General features: G+C 42.1%; 1 protein-coding gene across 1 annotated transcript in view; it reads left to right on the plus strand.

The window, feature by feature from the left end:
- MAPK7 (mitogen-activated protein kinase 7) overlaps positions 1-14515 on the plus strand; it is a 19229-nt gene continuing 4714 nt past the window's right edge. Inside the window, exons 1-5 of the mRNA XM_070726799.1 lie at positions 1-132; positions 2928-3156; positions 9075-9240; positions 10120-11255; positions 13250-14166. Of these exons, the coding sequence (XP_070582900.1) occupies positions 2937-3156; positions 9075-9240; positions 10120-11255; positions 13250-14166 (2439 nt within the window). The 5' untranslated portion in view covers positions 1-132; positions 2928-2936. The remainder of the gene's footprint in view (positions 133-2927; positions 3157-9074; positions 9241-10119; positions 11256-13249; positions 14167-14515) is intronic.

Genomic DNA, 14515 nt, shown 5'->3' on the forward strand with positions numbered 1-14515 from the left:
AGTCGGAGCCGTAACATCCGGGCATTCTTGACCAGCCGGGCGAGCCATCATCATCAACAGGGAGTAGCGTACCAGAGAGGGAACCGCCCCTGTTGTCCACCTCCTGAGACCTTCGGTGCTTCATCTTGGCAGGTGGGGACCCTCTTTTTCCCGCGCGTTCCTTTCCTATCCTCCTTAGTGGGAGACGTTTCCAGCTGGAAGGAGGTTGGGCAGCGATAGCATTTTTCTTTGCTTTGCACCCTCTCCAGCCCTCTCCTCTCTCCCCCACCCGCAGCCCTTTCCTTATTATTCTCCTCCCTATGACACGCTTTGTCCCATTGGCCACATTCAGCTTGGCCGCTCTACCCCAGCACTTCCTCGTAAGATCCCCGATTGCTGTCATTGTCCGAGAAGTCAGCGTGGGTTGGGTCTCCCTCTATTCTTTGTCCAGTTGGGCGGAGTGAATGTGGCTGATCCGAAGTCACTTCGGGATAGTTTTCAGGGCTGTGGGTGGATTTGAACTTGGGATTTCCCGTCTTGAGCAAGTGCGTTAACTACCATACCGACTCCCTTCCTGCAAAGACAGGCTTTTCCTTTCCTTTTATTTATTTTATTTTATTTGTCAAACATATATTGGACAATAGTTTGTATAAACATAACATAAGTACTGTAAAAGGTAAGATAAAAGAGGACAGTAGGACAGGGATGATAGACACAATGGTGCGCTTTTGTACGCCCCTTACAAACCTCTTAGAAATGGGGAGAGATCAACTGTAGACAATCTTGCTCTATAAAATTGGCTAATGGCACTTTCCCCTTTTTTCCTTTCAAATCCAGTCCCCTTTTAAGCACACTCTGTCCAGACAACTGATGGGGGATGTGGGGAGGATATTTTTTCTTCTTCTCTAAAATCTCTGTGATAACTGTGTTTTGATTGATAGGAGGACAACTCCATGCTCCCCCTCCCATTCCATCTCACAATAGATTCTTCTTCATTTCAGGCTGGCAGATTCAAACTGTCAGTCTGCCCTATTTTATTTTCCCTGTTAGAAGGACCTAAGCGGAAGACTACTCACTGATGAGTTGTTTGCTCTACCCTTCCTAAATTAAAAAAGGAACTTTCCTTTCACCTTCTCTCCTCAAGCTTTGTTTCTTTCTACAGTACTTTACACAGTGCAGCACTTTATTACAAGACGCTCAATAGGTTGAATTATCAAGTTGCAAGTAACTTGAATTTTGTCACAAAGAACTTGCAATGCCTGCTTTTGGGCAAGATTGTTGATTATCTGCTCTTAATTGTATGCTCTCCTTTTGTGCTTTTAAAAAAAAAATATGGCTCACCCATCACAATCTGCATAGCTAGCTAATTGAGGTCAATTACAAAGGAGCAGGGGAGAAACAATTGATGGACTACATTCAATTATGTGTTTCATCTATTGATATAACATGCTCATATTTTGCCTGTCATTCTGCCCATCATTCCAAATTTGCAACTTTAAAGCCTATAAAATAATACTGTATACGGTAGTCAATGAGTATTTCAGGAGAAATTAGTCCGAGATTTGAAATGCTTTCCTGAATATCAACACAAACACAAACTTGTGCTTAAATTATAACAAGATTGGCACATACTTGAAAACTGGTATGTCTTGAAGCCCACCTACAATCACTGAGGACTCAGAGAATAAAGAATAGCATTTCTGGATAAAAACGTTTCATAATAGATTCTGAAACCACAAACAAATTAAAACAACAAGAACCAAGACTTTATCAAAATAATAAAGATTTTTTTTATGGTAAGTCTTTACTTCTGACTCCTGCCTGGACTAGTTCCTTCAATTTTTTTAGCAAGATCTTTGGGAATGATTGTCCTTGCCTTCTGCCTAGGACTGAGAGAGGATGACTTGCCTAAGATCATTCACCAGCTTTGGGTCTAAGATGGGGCTAGAACTAAAAACTCTTCTGGTTTTTGGTCTGTTGCCTTAACCACTTTAGCTAGTTCTTCAGGATTGGATGGCATAGAAGTTGAATAAATAAAAAGTAATAAACTAAAGGTTCTTTTTTCAGGAGGCAAATGGACTTCTTTGTTTTTATTTTGAAGACATTTCATTTCTCATCCAAGAAGCTTCTTCAGCTCCACTGGATGGTAGGGAATGGAAGGATTTATACACCTTGCAGAGAGCTGATCATTTGCATTTTTGGGAGAATCATGGAGACACTCGGAGGTGTCCTCAGGATTACTTGACCAGCTGTTTGCAAGGAGTATAAATCCTGAAGAAGCTTCTTGAATGAGAAGTGAAAGTCTTCAAAAGAAAAAAACAAGAAAGTCCAGTTGCCTCCTGAAAAAAGAATCTTTGGGACAACCATGATGTGAGTGACTGAGAATCTCCACCCACCTTAATTATACTGATTCTCTGATAAGGCATACATATTGGTTTTTTTTAATATGTTGTGAGCCGCCCTGAATCCACAGAGAAGGACGGCATACAAGTCCAATAAATGAATGAATGAATGAATGAATGAATGAATGAATGAATGCATATCTCTACTTGGCCCTAAATCCTTTCATTGTTCATTATCTGCTAAATTCTATTGCTATCTTGGGTTACCTTAAACAGCCGCACAGTGTTTTAAGGCTTGCCTTTTGTATACACCTGCTACATTTCTTGTACCAAAATGAGAATGGGAAGTTGGGCACTGGACAATAACCTCTTGGAATGTTTGGCCTGAGCCAGGGGTAGGCAAGGTCGGCTCTTCTATGACATGTGGACTTCAACTCCCAGAATTCCCGAGCTAGCATGATTGGCTCAGGATTTCTGGGAGTTGAAGTTCACAAGTCATAAAAGAGCCTACTTTGCCTACCCCTGGCCTGGGCAACAGGATTTCATAATTCATATTTGTCTCTTTGTATGTGCTTCTCTCTGTCTCTCTCTTTCTGTGTTTGTAAGTGACGGACCATGGCTGAACCACCACTGGAAGACGAGGGTGAGGAAGCAGCTCAAAGTCAACCCAAGCAGGAGTCTACCCATCAGGCCACGGTGGCAGCGAAGAACTTAGCCATTTTGAAGGCCCGGTCATTTGATGTCACCTTTGAAGTGGGAGATGAGTATGAAGTCATTGAAACAATTGGCACCGGAGCCTATGGTGTAGTGAGCTCAGCACGGCGCAAAGACACAGGTGTGTAAGTTGGAGAGCTGCACACTACTTTCTGCCGGGTGGCTGTTAAGAACTTGTGTGGTTTCTCCCCTGCATAGAAGTGTGGCATAGAGGAATTCTCCTTGGCTAGCAGAGTGTATCAATAACATATTTCTTGCTGATCTCTGTGTGGTGTTTTCTGCAAAGTTTGCGTTTAGTACCCTGAAATATTAATGTGTATGGGTAGTCCTTATTTAGCCACTGCCTCGTACAGCTATGATTATGATTGTGATGAAAAAAATAACTATGCAACCAAGCTTCACACTTATGACTGTAGCATGTTTCTAAAACTGAAAGAAAGTAGAAGCAAGATCGCATCATAAACACAGTCATGTTTTCGCTTAACTGTGTTGCTTAATGATGAATTGTTGATTCCGGGTTTTTGGCAATTCTCCGCAGCCAATTCGCCATTGTCTTCGGAGAAGGGCGGCATACAAATCTAAATAATATTTATTTATTTATTTATTTATTTATTTGTTTGTTTGTTTGTTTGTTTGTTTGTTTGTATAACAGCGACAATAAAACAGTGTACAATAGTAATTTGGTATTAGAAATGATTAAAAATCCATTAATATAAAACCCAAACATACATACATACATACCATGCATAGAATTGTAAAGGCCTAGGGGGAAAGAGGATCTCAATTCCCCCATGCCTGGCGGCAGAGGTGGGTTTTAAGTTGTTTACGAAAGGCAAGGAGGGTGGGGGCAGTTCTAATCTCTGGGGGGGAGTTGGTTCCAGAGGGCTGGGGCCGCCACAGTGAAGGCTCTTCCCCTGGGTCCCGCCAGGCGACATTGCTTAGATGACGGGACCCGGAGAAGATCCACTCTGTGGGACCTAACTGGTCGCTGGGATTCGTGCAGCAGAAGGCTGTCCCTGAGGTAATCTGGTCCGGTGCCATGAAGGGCTTTATAGGTCATAACCAACACTTTGAATTGGGGCCGGAAACTGATCGGCAGCCAATGCAGACTGCGGAGTGTTGGTGTAACATGGGCATATTTGGGAAAGCCCATGATTGCTCTCGCAGCTGCATTCTGCACGATCTGAAGTTTAATAATAATAATAATAATAATAATAATAATAATAATAATAACATCAACAACAACAACAACAAAACAACAACAACAACAATAATAATAATTGTAAACTCACCCTGGGACAATTCACTATGGGTCATTTCAACAATTCAATTATTTAAAATAATGTAAAAAAATATTTTTAATTTTTATCATTGACATTTCATTTTGTCCCTCCTTTGGCATCCTTTCTTTAATGATTCTGTTCCACCATTTCTTCGATATTAATGAAATTCTTGCCCCGTGGTGAGTTGGCTGTGGCGAGGTAGCTGTAATGAGTTGGCCCATCCCTCTGGTTTCAATTAGGCCACTGAACTAGTCTAGGACTATCTATAATTTACTGATAGCAGATTTTTTTTTGTATTAGCATTGAAACAGGTAACAAACTATACAGATTAACACTATTATTGGACTTCTATCCCACTTCATATTTATGTATTTTTATATATGTATGTATGTATGTATGTATGTATGTATGTATGTATGTATGTATATGTAGATTGTTCTGAGTTCGGGTTTTGCCCCGTGTAATATTTTGAGTGTCTATGCGACGTTTCGGTGAAATCACATTCACCATCATCAGGCTGAAGTTTTAAGCTTCGTGTTGCTGTAAATATGAAATGTTTGTAACTGCCATTTCTTCCTTATATATAGTGTTGGGGGTGGAGATTTGGTTTGAATGTAGCAAATAGATTGGGTGACTATGTTTTAGTGATTTGATTGGTTGGTGGAATCACACTTACTTGGAAGATTGATATGGTGATTATTCTGATATGTTTTTTTGTTTAAGGCTGGTTTCCAAATCTCTGGTAGGCGGGACGTATCATCCCTTTTATTTATGCATAGGGGGCGTTTCCCAATCTCTATAGCTTCTCTGGTAATTCTTCTGTATAAATTTTCTGTTTTGGAAAGTAATTTAGTTTTTCCAAAGTCAATTTCGTGCCCTGTTTTATATATACATATATGTTTTCGTAGTTTTTCACGGGTACAGGTATGACAGTCTTGGTATATTTGGGTTTCTTCCTGTGTAGGATTTGGAAACGTCGAAACGTTGCCAGAAATTTCCAAATCCTACACAGGAAGAAACCCGAATATACCAAGACCGTCATATATATATAACATTTTTACTGATAAAGAAATGAGAGATTGGAGAAGGGTGACATGTAAATCCAACAAACAAACAGAGCTATTTCAAGTTATTTAGTTCTCATCAGCTAACCATACCCTTCTGAGATTCGAACTTGGCCTGCTTGCCTATCAGGCAGTTGCTTTAATCTCTAGGCCACAGGTTTTCCCTGTATCAGCTGAAACAGGGGAGGGATTAAATATTTTTTTATGTTGAATCACCTGATATATCCAAATATATACAGAAAAATAGTTTGTGGTCAAAGTGACTGCCTGTTTTACCAACCACAACAATCCTATGAGTTGGATTCATTCACTTAATGACCTTTGCATTCACATAACAGCAGTGGCATTCACTTAACCACCACATACACACATGCACACTTTTCCCCACCACAAGAAAGAGAGTGACTGGCCCAGAGTTACCCAGCTGTCTTTCATGACAAAAGTAGGACTAGAACTCATAGTCTCCCGGTGATTGCCCCAAAGATACCCAGGAGGCTTTCATGCCTAAAGTGGGACTAAAACTCACAATCTTCTGATAACTGGCTCAAAGTCACCCAACCAACTTTCAGACCTAAGGTGGAACTAGAACTCACAATCTCCTGGTTCTAGGCTACTCCTCTTTGATGTTTTAAGGCAGTGATTCTCAACCTTTCTAATGCTGCGACCCCTTAATACAGTTCCTTATGTTGTGGTGACCCCCAACCATAAGTCTAGCACCAATTCTCCCAACAGAGCTTTAAGCTAATTGGCAGGAATGTCAGAGGGACACTGCCACTGTGAACGCCTGATTGGTTGGATTGTAAAAATATATTCCAAGACGCCGGAATAGAAGCTTTAGTTCCTAACACCATGGGAGATTTGTCTTTTCCCTTGGTCTTAGGCGACCCATGTGAAACGGTCGTTCGATCCCCAAAGGGGTCCCAAGCAGTGTTCCCTCAAAGCGCGCAGCGCGCTGGTTCTTGCCTCTCAGCACGGGAATTTTGAATTCCCGCGCAGAGGACCTTCTCCACTCCTACCTGCTTTGGTGTCGGCAGCCAGAGCTGAGGCTGCCCCGGCTCTGATACACACCTGCGTGGCGTCGGAGGAAGCGTTGTCCTCCTCCCCTGCCACTGCACTGGGGGCTGTCTCCTGGAGCCGGGGGCGATGGGCCCGGACTCGGCCCTGAGCTCTGCCTCCTCCCCTGTCGCCGCGCTGGGAGCTGTCCCCTGGAGCCAGGAAAACCCTGCGCCGGTCAGTAAAGCCAGCTGCCCGCCGGAGAAGTGGAGAGAAAGAAAGGAAGGAGAAGGGAAAGAGAGGAAGGGAAAGAGAAGTGGAAAGGAAGGAAGGAGGGAGGGGAGGGAGGGTAAGAAGGAAGAGAGAGAAAAGGGAGAAAGAGGGAGAGGGAGAGATAACGGGAGGAAGAGAGGAAGGAAGGAAGAGAGAAATATAAAGGGAGGGAGGGAGAAGGAGAGGGAGGGAAAGGAAAGAGGGGAAGGAAGAGAGAGAAAGAAAAAAGTGGAAGGAAGAGAGAAGGAAAGAAAAGGGAGAGAGAGAGAAAGAAAATCAAAATCTAGTTTGAAACTAATTCAACTATTTGAGTGGCATTTTGATACTTAGCAGAGTTGCCCCATTCTGAGGTCAGTGTTACAGACACAGTATTTTATTTTGAAATTCTCTGAGGCAAAATATGGTGGGTTTTTTAAAAACCAAAAAATCTTTACTGCAGATTAAGATCAGCAAAACAATATAAATCATCAAATTTCTTAATATGCTTTAATTTTCATGTCTCTCAGCTGCGTAAAAACCTTTGGTAACTTATAATTAAAAAGAAAAATAACAAATATCAAAAGAAAAACGCAGGCTACTGAAAAACAACATGGTTTCTTCCCTTTGGCAAGAGTGGTAGAAATTTGAGGAGGGATGACTGATTATTAAATATGGATTGACTATGGAATGATGGTAAAAGATATATTTAGATGTTGTTTAATATTAGGATGTATTCGTAAAATTGGATTAGAATTTTAGAACTATATAGAATTACATAGGTAAAATTAATGAAAGATACATAGGATAAATAAGGGGTTTATGATATGTACTGTATGATTTTATGAGTTTGCATTATGAATTTAAAATATACTTGGAAATGTAGAAGATTGATGAAAGTTAATAATAGTAAATGCCAAGTCCCTGAAAATTAATTGAGCTTGGAAATATTGAATGAAAAGTAAATATGGAAATATATTAATTGATGCATTGATGTTCAGATAGATTTTCATAGTATTATTAGATTACTATAATATTATGATAAATATTTAAGAAATGAAGATTTTAAAGCATGGATTTATTAATAGTTGTGTTTTTGGTTTTGCTGGTTGTTTTAGTTTTAATAGTAATAGATTTTGGTTTTGTTTTATTATTAATTTCATTTAATAAAAAAGAAGGGAATTTTTTCCCTTATTTATTTGTTTGTTTGTTTGTTTGTTTATTTATTTCTTTGTTTGTCCTGAACCCCAGGTTGAGAACCACTGTTTTAAGGTCTATGTTGTTGGGTATGTCTCTCTTATCAATACACTGATGGTGACAATGCTTTGAAGAAAGGATTTCCTGCCCAGGCCATTCATTTTCTGTTAAAGTAAAATTCTTCAGAATGCTTTTGCCTGTGACATGATCAAGCTTGATGCCTGGATCAAAGCCAGCTTTTTCTGACTATAGTTTTACAATTTTTCCTCATATTGGTTTGCGATTTTAGGAAACATAATCCCAAAGGAACTGATTTATGCCAGTCGGTGAAGACTTACCAGAGTTTGGGAAATAAAGAGACTTAGTTTTATATACTGTATATATGCAGAGTAGACCCTTGGCATAAGGGCCCACAGAAATGCCCAGGTACCAAATCACATAAAAAGTTTAGGTTAGATTCAGAAACTGTCTGAATACAAGAATAATGTAGTTGTTCTGCTTTGTACAGCTAATCCTTGATTTATGACCATAGCAGAGCTCGGAATTTCCATCGTAAGTCATGACGGTCATAAGTCAAGGCTTCTATATGATTGGATCAGATTTTTTGAGATAGGTATGTGTGTGTGTGGGGGGGGGTGTTAAACAAATGCCATTGCTGTTCCTTCCCTTCCCTTCCTTTCCTTTTTTCCTTTTCCTATTCTATTCTATTTTGCCCTGCCCTGCCCTGCTATTGCCCTGCCCTGCTCTATCCTATCCTATCCTATCCTATCCTATCCTATCCTACTTTTATTCTATTCTACTTCTATTCTATTCTATTCCCTTCCCCTTCCATTCTATTCTATTCTAGCACTTTAATGATATGCACATTAGATCAATATTATATTTTGTTTCCTTTTTCTATTGTATTTTTAAAATTTTGTTTCTGAAACACTTAATGCATTTTTTCCCATTTCAGAGTGTCCACTGTATTTTTTTTTTTGGTGTTTTGTTCCTTTTTTTGGAGGGGTTAGTACTTTAAAAGGAAAACAAACAAACAAACAAACAAAAGTTGCTCTAAGAAAACACTCCCCAAAGCCTCTGTCCAATAAAAACTATTAGATTTAACAGTATATAACCAATTAAAAACAAAACAAAACCCACCCAGTGATTGTCAGAATGTACCTAAGAACCTTTAAGAGTGACATACCTGTGAACAGGAAACAAAATTTGTGATTTGGAGAATGTGAGAGATAACACACCTCATCTCTTACCAGGCCAGCAGGTGGCGATAAAGAAGATCCCAAATGCTTTTGACGTTGTGATGAATGCCAAGCGTACCCTGCGGGAACTTAAAATCTTGAAGCATTTCAAGCACGACAACATCATTGCCATCAAGGATATCCTGAAACCTTCTGTGCCTTATGCCGAATTCAAGTCCGTGTAAGTGTCTGTCTTAAAAGTTTGGTAGATCTAGGAAATACTAGCTGGTCCTAGCCATGCCTTCTAGCCAGGTCTGAGATTCTGGTAGCCTTTATGAATTAAAACAATTCATCTCTTCCTGTAGAAAGCTGATTAAATCAGTGTGAGCTCAGAAGGTTACACAAAGAGTCCTGAGGCCACAAGTTACCCATCGGTACTTTTGAAAAAATTAGTTTACATCTTATTTAATTCTTTTATGTAGCTGCCTATTTTCAAGTATATGACTTATTTAAAAGTGTACGGAGATTTTCAATCATTCAGGTCATGGCTATGTGGTTTTTTTTTAATATTTAATGTGAGAAACTAAAAATCATATATTCCAAAGGTGCTTCTTTCAAAAGGCAATTCGACTTTCTTATTTGTGATGTATTCTTGTGTTTGAATGTGAACGAATGATCTTTAATGTTCCAGGGTTTATAGAATAGTTAGTTATATTAATTGGGTTTTAAATGTTAAATGTATACTGGTTTTTTAAATATGTTGTGAGCCTCCCCGAGTCCATGGAGAGGGGTGGCATACAAGTTAAATAAGTCAGTAAGTAAGTAGAGCAATGAAAAAAACCTACTGCAAGGACTGGAAAAACATTCTTCGCAGAGAGTAACAATGAAAGAGCCTGCAAGGTAAGAGCTGGAAAGATCGTTAGCACCTAGTTAGGTCTGGAAAAAAACTTTTTAAAAAGCTACATTCAGAGAATAAGACGCGCCCAAATTTTCAGCCTCTTTTAGAGCGAAAAAGGTGCATCTTATACTCCAAAAAATATGGTATTCATCAAATATTGTACAGATTCACTTTTTCATTGTCTTATACTCTTTCTCCCCATCTCCCACCCCGCATTGGCAGCTATGTGGTGCTAGACTTAATGGAGAGTGACCTCCACCAGATTATTCATTCGTCACAGCCTCTCACCTTGGAGCACGTGCGCTACTTCCTCTACCAGCTCCTCCGAGGCCTTAAGTACATCCACTCGGCAAATGTCATCCACCGAGACCTCAAGCCCAGCAACTTGCTGATCAATGAGAACTGTGAGCTGAAGATCGGTGACTTTGGGATGGCCCGAGGCCTCTGCACCAAGCCAGTTGAATACAAGTACTTCATGACAGAGTACGTGGCCACCCGCTGGTACAGAGCCCCTGAACTGATGTTGTCTCTGCACGAATACACACAGGCTATAGATTTGTGGTCGGTGGGGTGCATTTTTGCAGAGATGCTCGGGCGGAAGCAGCTTTTCCCTGGGAAGAACTATATCCATCAACTGCAGCTGATTATCACTGTCCTAGGCACTCCCCCCGCCAAAGTGGTCCACTCCATCGGTGCTGACCGGGTGCGTGCCTACATCCAGAGCTTGCCGTCGCGCCAGCCAGTGCCGTGGGACAGCCTCTACCAGAATGCCGACCGGAAGGCCTTGTCTTTGCTCTCCAAGATGCTCCGCTTTGACCCACGCGAGCGCATCTCCGTACTGGAGGCCTTGAACCACCCGTTCCTGTCTAAGTATCATGATCCGGATGACGAGCCGGATTGCGTACCAGCTTTCGATTTTGACTTTGACAAACAGGTGCTCACCAAGGAACAGATCAAGGAGACCATTGTGGCGGAAATCAAGGACTTCCATGAACGCCGGGAAGGCATCCGGCGGCAGATCAGCTTCAAGCCCGCTCTTAGGCCAGCCATGGTGGACGGCGGGTTGGACGATGCCACTAACCAGGCATTGCTCCTGCGCTGCAACGATATCGACATGCCCAGTGCTGGTTCTCCACGTGCCGATGATGATTATGCAATGGCTTCTCCCATGCCTTACCCAACGGAGACCATCGACTTCACCTCTCCTCTGGTGGCTTCCTCTGTCACGCCGCCAGAAGTAAAGGCTGAGATGGAGGCCCCGGTGGCCCCACCAAAGCGGGAAGGCGCCATCTCAGATGACACCAAGGCTGCTCTCAAAGCCCTCATCTTGCAGTCTGCACTCCGGAATAAGAACAAAGGTGAGGTTTCTCCAGGTTTGGCCCTGGGAAGTGATGTGACAGGCCTCAAGGTTGGAGGTAACCCAGTTTCAGGGGTCCCCAACCTGTGGGCGGTGAGGGATTTGTAACCAGGCCGAGGAAACGGCTGTCAGTCATGTGCACATGCACGCACCTTCACGCTGGAGTGGTAGGAGAATATGCGTGCATGTTACATTAAAATGAGTGGTGTGTACCCTGCAAGGAGGCTGTGTATTTGCACATATGCTTTCTAATCATTTGCACGGAATCATCCTCTCCCCCTCCACCTGGTCCACAAAGCCAGAAACATTGACGAATTCTATGTTGTTTGACTTGCTTCTCTGATATACAAGTAGTCCTTGACTTATGATTACAACTGAGCCCCGATTTTCCAACGCTAAGCAAAATGATTGATTTCCCCCTTTCTTATGATTTTTCTTTTTGGGGGGGGGGGACTCAGGTGTTGCGCGAATCATGTAGTTATTAAGGGTATCCAACAAATCTGGCTTCCCCCATTGTCTTCGCTTGTTGGAAGGCAGCTGGGAAAATTGCAAATGGTGTTGACATGACCCTGGGACAATCATAAATACATGCCAGTTGCCAAGTGCCTGAATTTTGATCTTATGACCCTGGGGAGGCTGCAGTAGTTTATTTATTTATTTATTTATATTTATTTATTTATTCGACTTTTATGCCGCCCTTCTCCTCAGACTCAGGACGGCTCACAACATGTTAGCAATAGCACTGTTTAACAGAGCCAGCAATATTGCCCCCACAATCCGGGTCCTCATTTTACCCACCTCGCAAGGATGGGAGGCTGAGTCAACCTTGAGCCAGTGATGAGATTTGAACCGCTGACCTACAGATCTACAGTCAGCTTCAGTGGCCTGCAGTACAGCACTCTACCTGCTGTGCCACCCCGGCTCAGTTTTCAGTGTGAAAACTACTGCATGTCACAAGTCAAATTTTTCAAGGCCGTTGTAACTTCAAACGGTCCCTAAGTGAATGGTTGCAGGTCGACAATTTCCTTTTCAATTTCATCCAAAATAAAAATTAAGTAACCCTTTAGAAGAAACTTAAGGCTTAAAAAAAGAGAATCAGATACCGAATTTTTCAGTGTAAGACCCACCGGAGTTTAAGACACACCTTAGTTTTTGGGGAGGAAAATAGGGAAAAAGAATCTGCTTACCAGGTATCCATCAGGCTAGTGTCCTTAGTCAGGTCAGCTTCAGCACATTATTTTATCCCCTGGTTAGGGCTTTAAAAAAAACCTTATTTGGAGAGAGTAACAATGACAGAGCTTGCAAGCGGTAAGAGCTGGGAACATTGTTAGCACCTAGTTAGGGCTGGAAAAAAAAGCTTCGAAAAAAAAGCTACATTCAGAGTATGAGATGCACCTGAATTTTCAGCCTCTTTTAGGGAGGAAAAAGGTGTGTCTTATATTCTGTAAAATATGGTAATATTCATTGTATATAATATTGCATCTTTTTTTTTTTAAATAATTTTTTTATTGGTTTATTTACTAAATTAACAACAAACAAAAAAATACATAAAAGAAGACGTGCCCATCACCAATAAAACCCCACCACCATTTAGGGGGTTATATTATTTACAATAAATTTCAATTTCTTCCTTAGCTCCGGTTTACATTTCTTTACATACAAAAAGTGATTGGAATTTATTTTTCACATTGTCGTCATAAATTATATAATATTGCATCTTGGTAACATGGCATCTTAGTGATTGGGTTGCTTGAAACTACAGTGTTTCTCCGAAAATAAGACCCTGTCTTATATTTTTTTGAACCGTGAAATAAGCGCTTGGCCTTGAAAAAAAGTACCTTTGGGACTACATGCTGTAGTAATCCTAATCTGCGATGCGTATGGGTTTTTTTTTTTTTTTTTAAAAAGTGTGGCCTTGACAATGTGCTTGTGGCTGCCATCTTTACTTTTCGGATTGCTTTCTCACGAGTACCGCTGTCTTCTTCTGTCCTGCAGACATACCTTCCTCCGTCTCAGAAACTCCTGATATCCGGCGACCGGTAACGGCGAAGGAACGCCAGCGTGAGAGGGAGGAGAAACGGAAGCGACGCCAGGAACGGGCCAAGGAGCGGGAGAAGCAGAAGAAGGAGAAGGAACGGGAACATAAGGACATGCTGACCGAGAACGACCGGAACCTTCTCGAACGGTGGACCAAGATGGTGGACCGCACCCAGAGCAAGCCAATCCAAAATGGTTCCACAGTCCAACCTCAGAAAAATACAGCCAGTCACGCCCTGCCTTCGATTCCTGCTGCCAAGCCTTTGCCCCCGCAGGCCCGTGCATCGACATGTGTCACTCCCGCGCCTCATAACACGCAGGCACCTTCCGAATTCCTGGCTTTCTCTGACAAAGCGGCACCAGGCCTTGCTCCCAAGCTCACCCTTGTCCCGGTGGGGACCGAGCTAGCCTCTGTCCAGGCCGCCAACACCAACGTTATTCGCTTTTTCCCAGCGCAGACAGCCCCCTTTGTGGTGGCCGCCCCGGCTTGCCCCAAAGCCATCCCTGCCAAGTCCGAGTGCCTCTTGAACGTCAAATATGCCCCGAACCAGATCTTTCAAGGCCCGTATGGAGTGACAGCCCTCAACGCTTGGCGTAGTGTCTCTCCTGAGAACTGGGCTGTATCTGGGCAACTGCCTGTTGGTCAGCCTGAGGTGGCACCGGCTGGGCCTTTGTCAGAACCGGTTGTCAATTTTGTGGCGAGAACTGAGGCAGATCAGCCTCTGTTCCCACCTGAGATGGGCAAACCTGAAATTCCTTCCCAGGGATTGTCCGCAGAAGAAACTAGAGGGTCAGTTCACTCCCAGGTGGCGTCAGGACTACCTTCAGAGTCTCCTGATATCAACGTGGTAACCCAGCAGCTGTCAAAATCTCAGGTAAAACCCCTTGAGGGGCTCTTCCTTTGGATATTAGCAGGCTTGGGTATGTCAGCGTATTAATGTTTATGCCCTTCCTAAAATCCCTTACTACTAGTTTTTTCTCATCATTCCTACCACCCATTTCCTCACACTGATGACTGTGTGACTCTAACTTGTTGCTTGTATCCTTAAGATTTTTATTGATATTAATTGTTTCTTCATTGCTTATTTGACTTCTATGACAATCATTAAGTGTTGTACCACATGATTGTTGACAAATCTATATTTTCCTTTATGTACACTGAGAGCATATGCACCAGGACAAATTCCTTTGTGTGTCTGATCACACCTGGCCAATAAAGTAATT

Source organism: Erythrolamprus reginae, chromosome Z, assembly GCF_031021105.1.
Source record: "Erythrolamprus reginae isolate rEryReg1 chromosome Z, rEryReg1.hap1, whole genome shotgun sequence".
NCBI classification, from domain to species: Eukaryota; Metazoa; Chordata; class Lepidosauria; order Squamata; family Dipsadidae; genus Erythrolamprus; species Erythrolamprus reginae.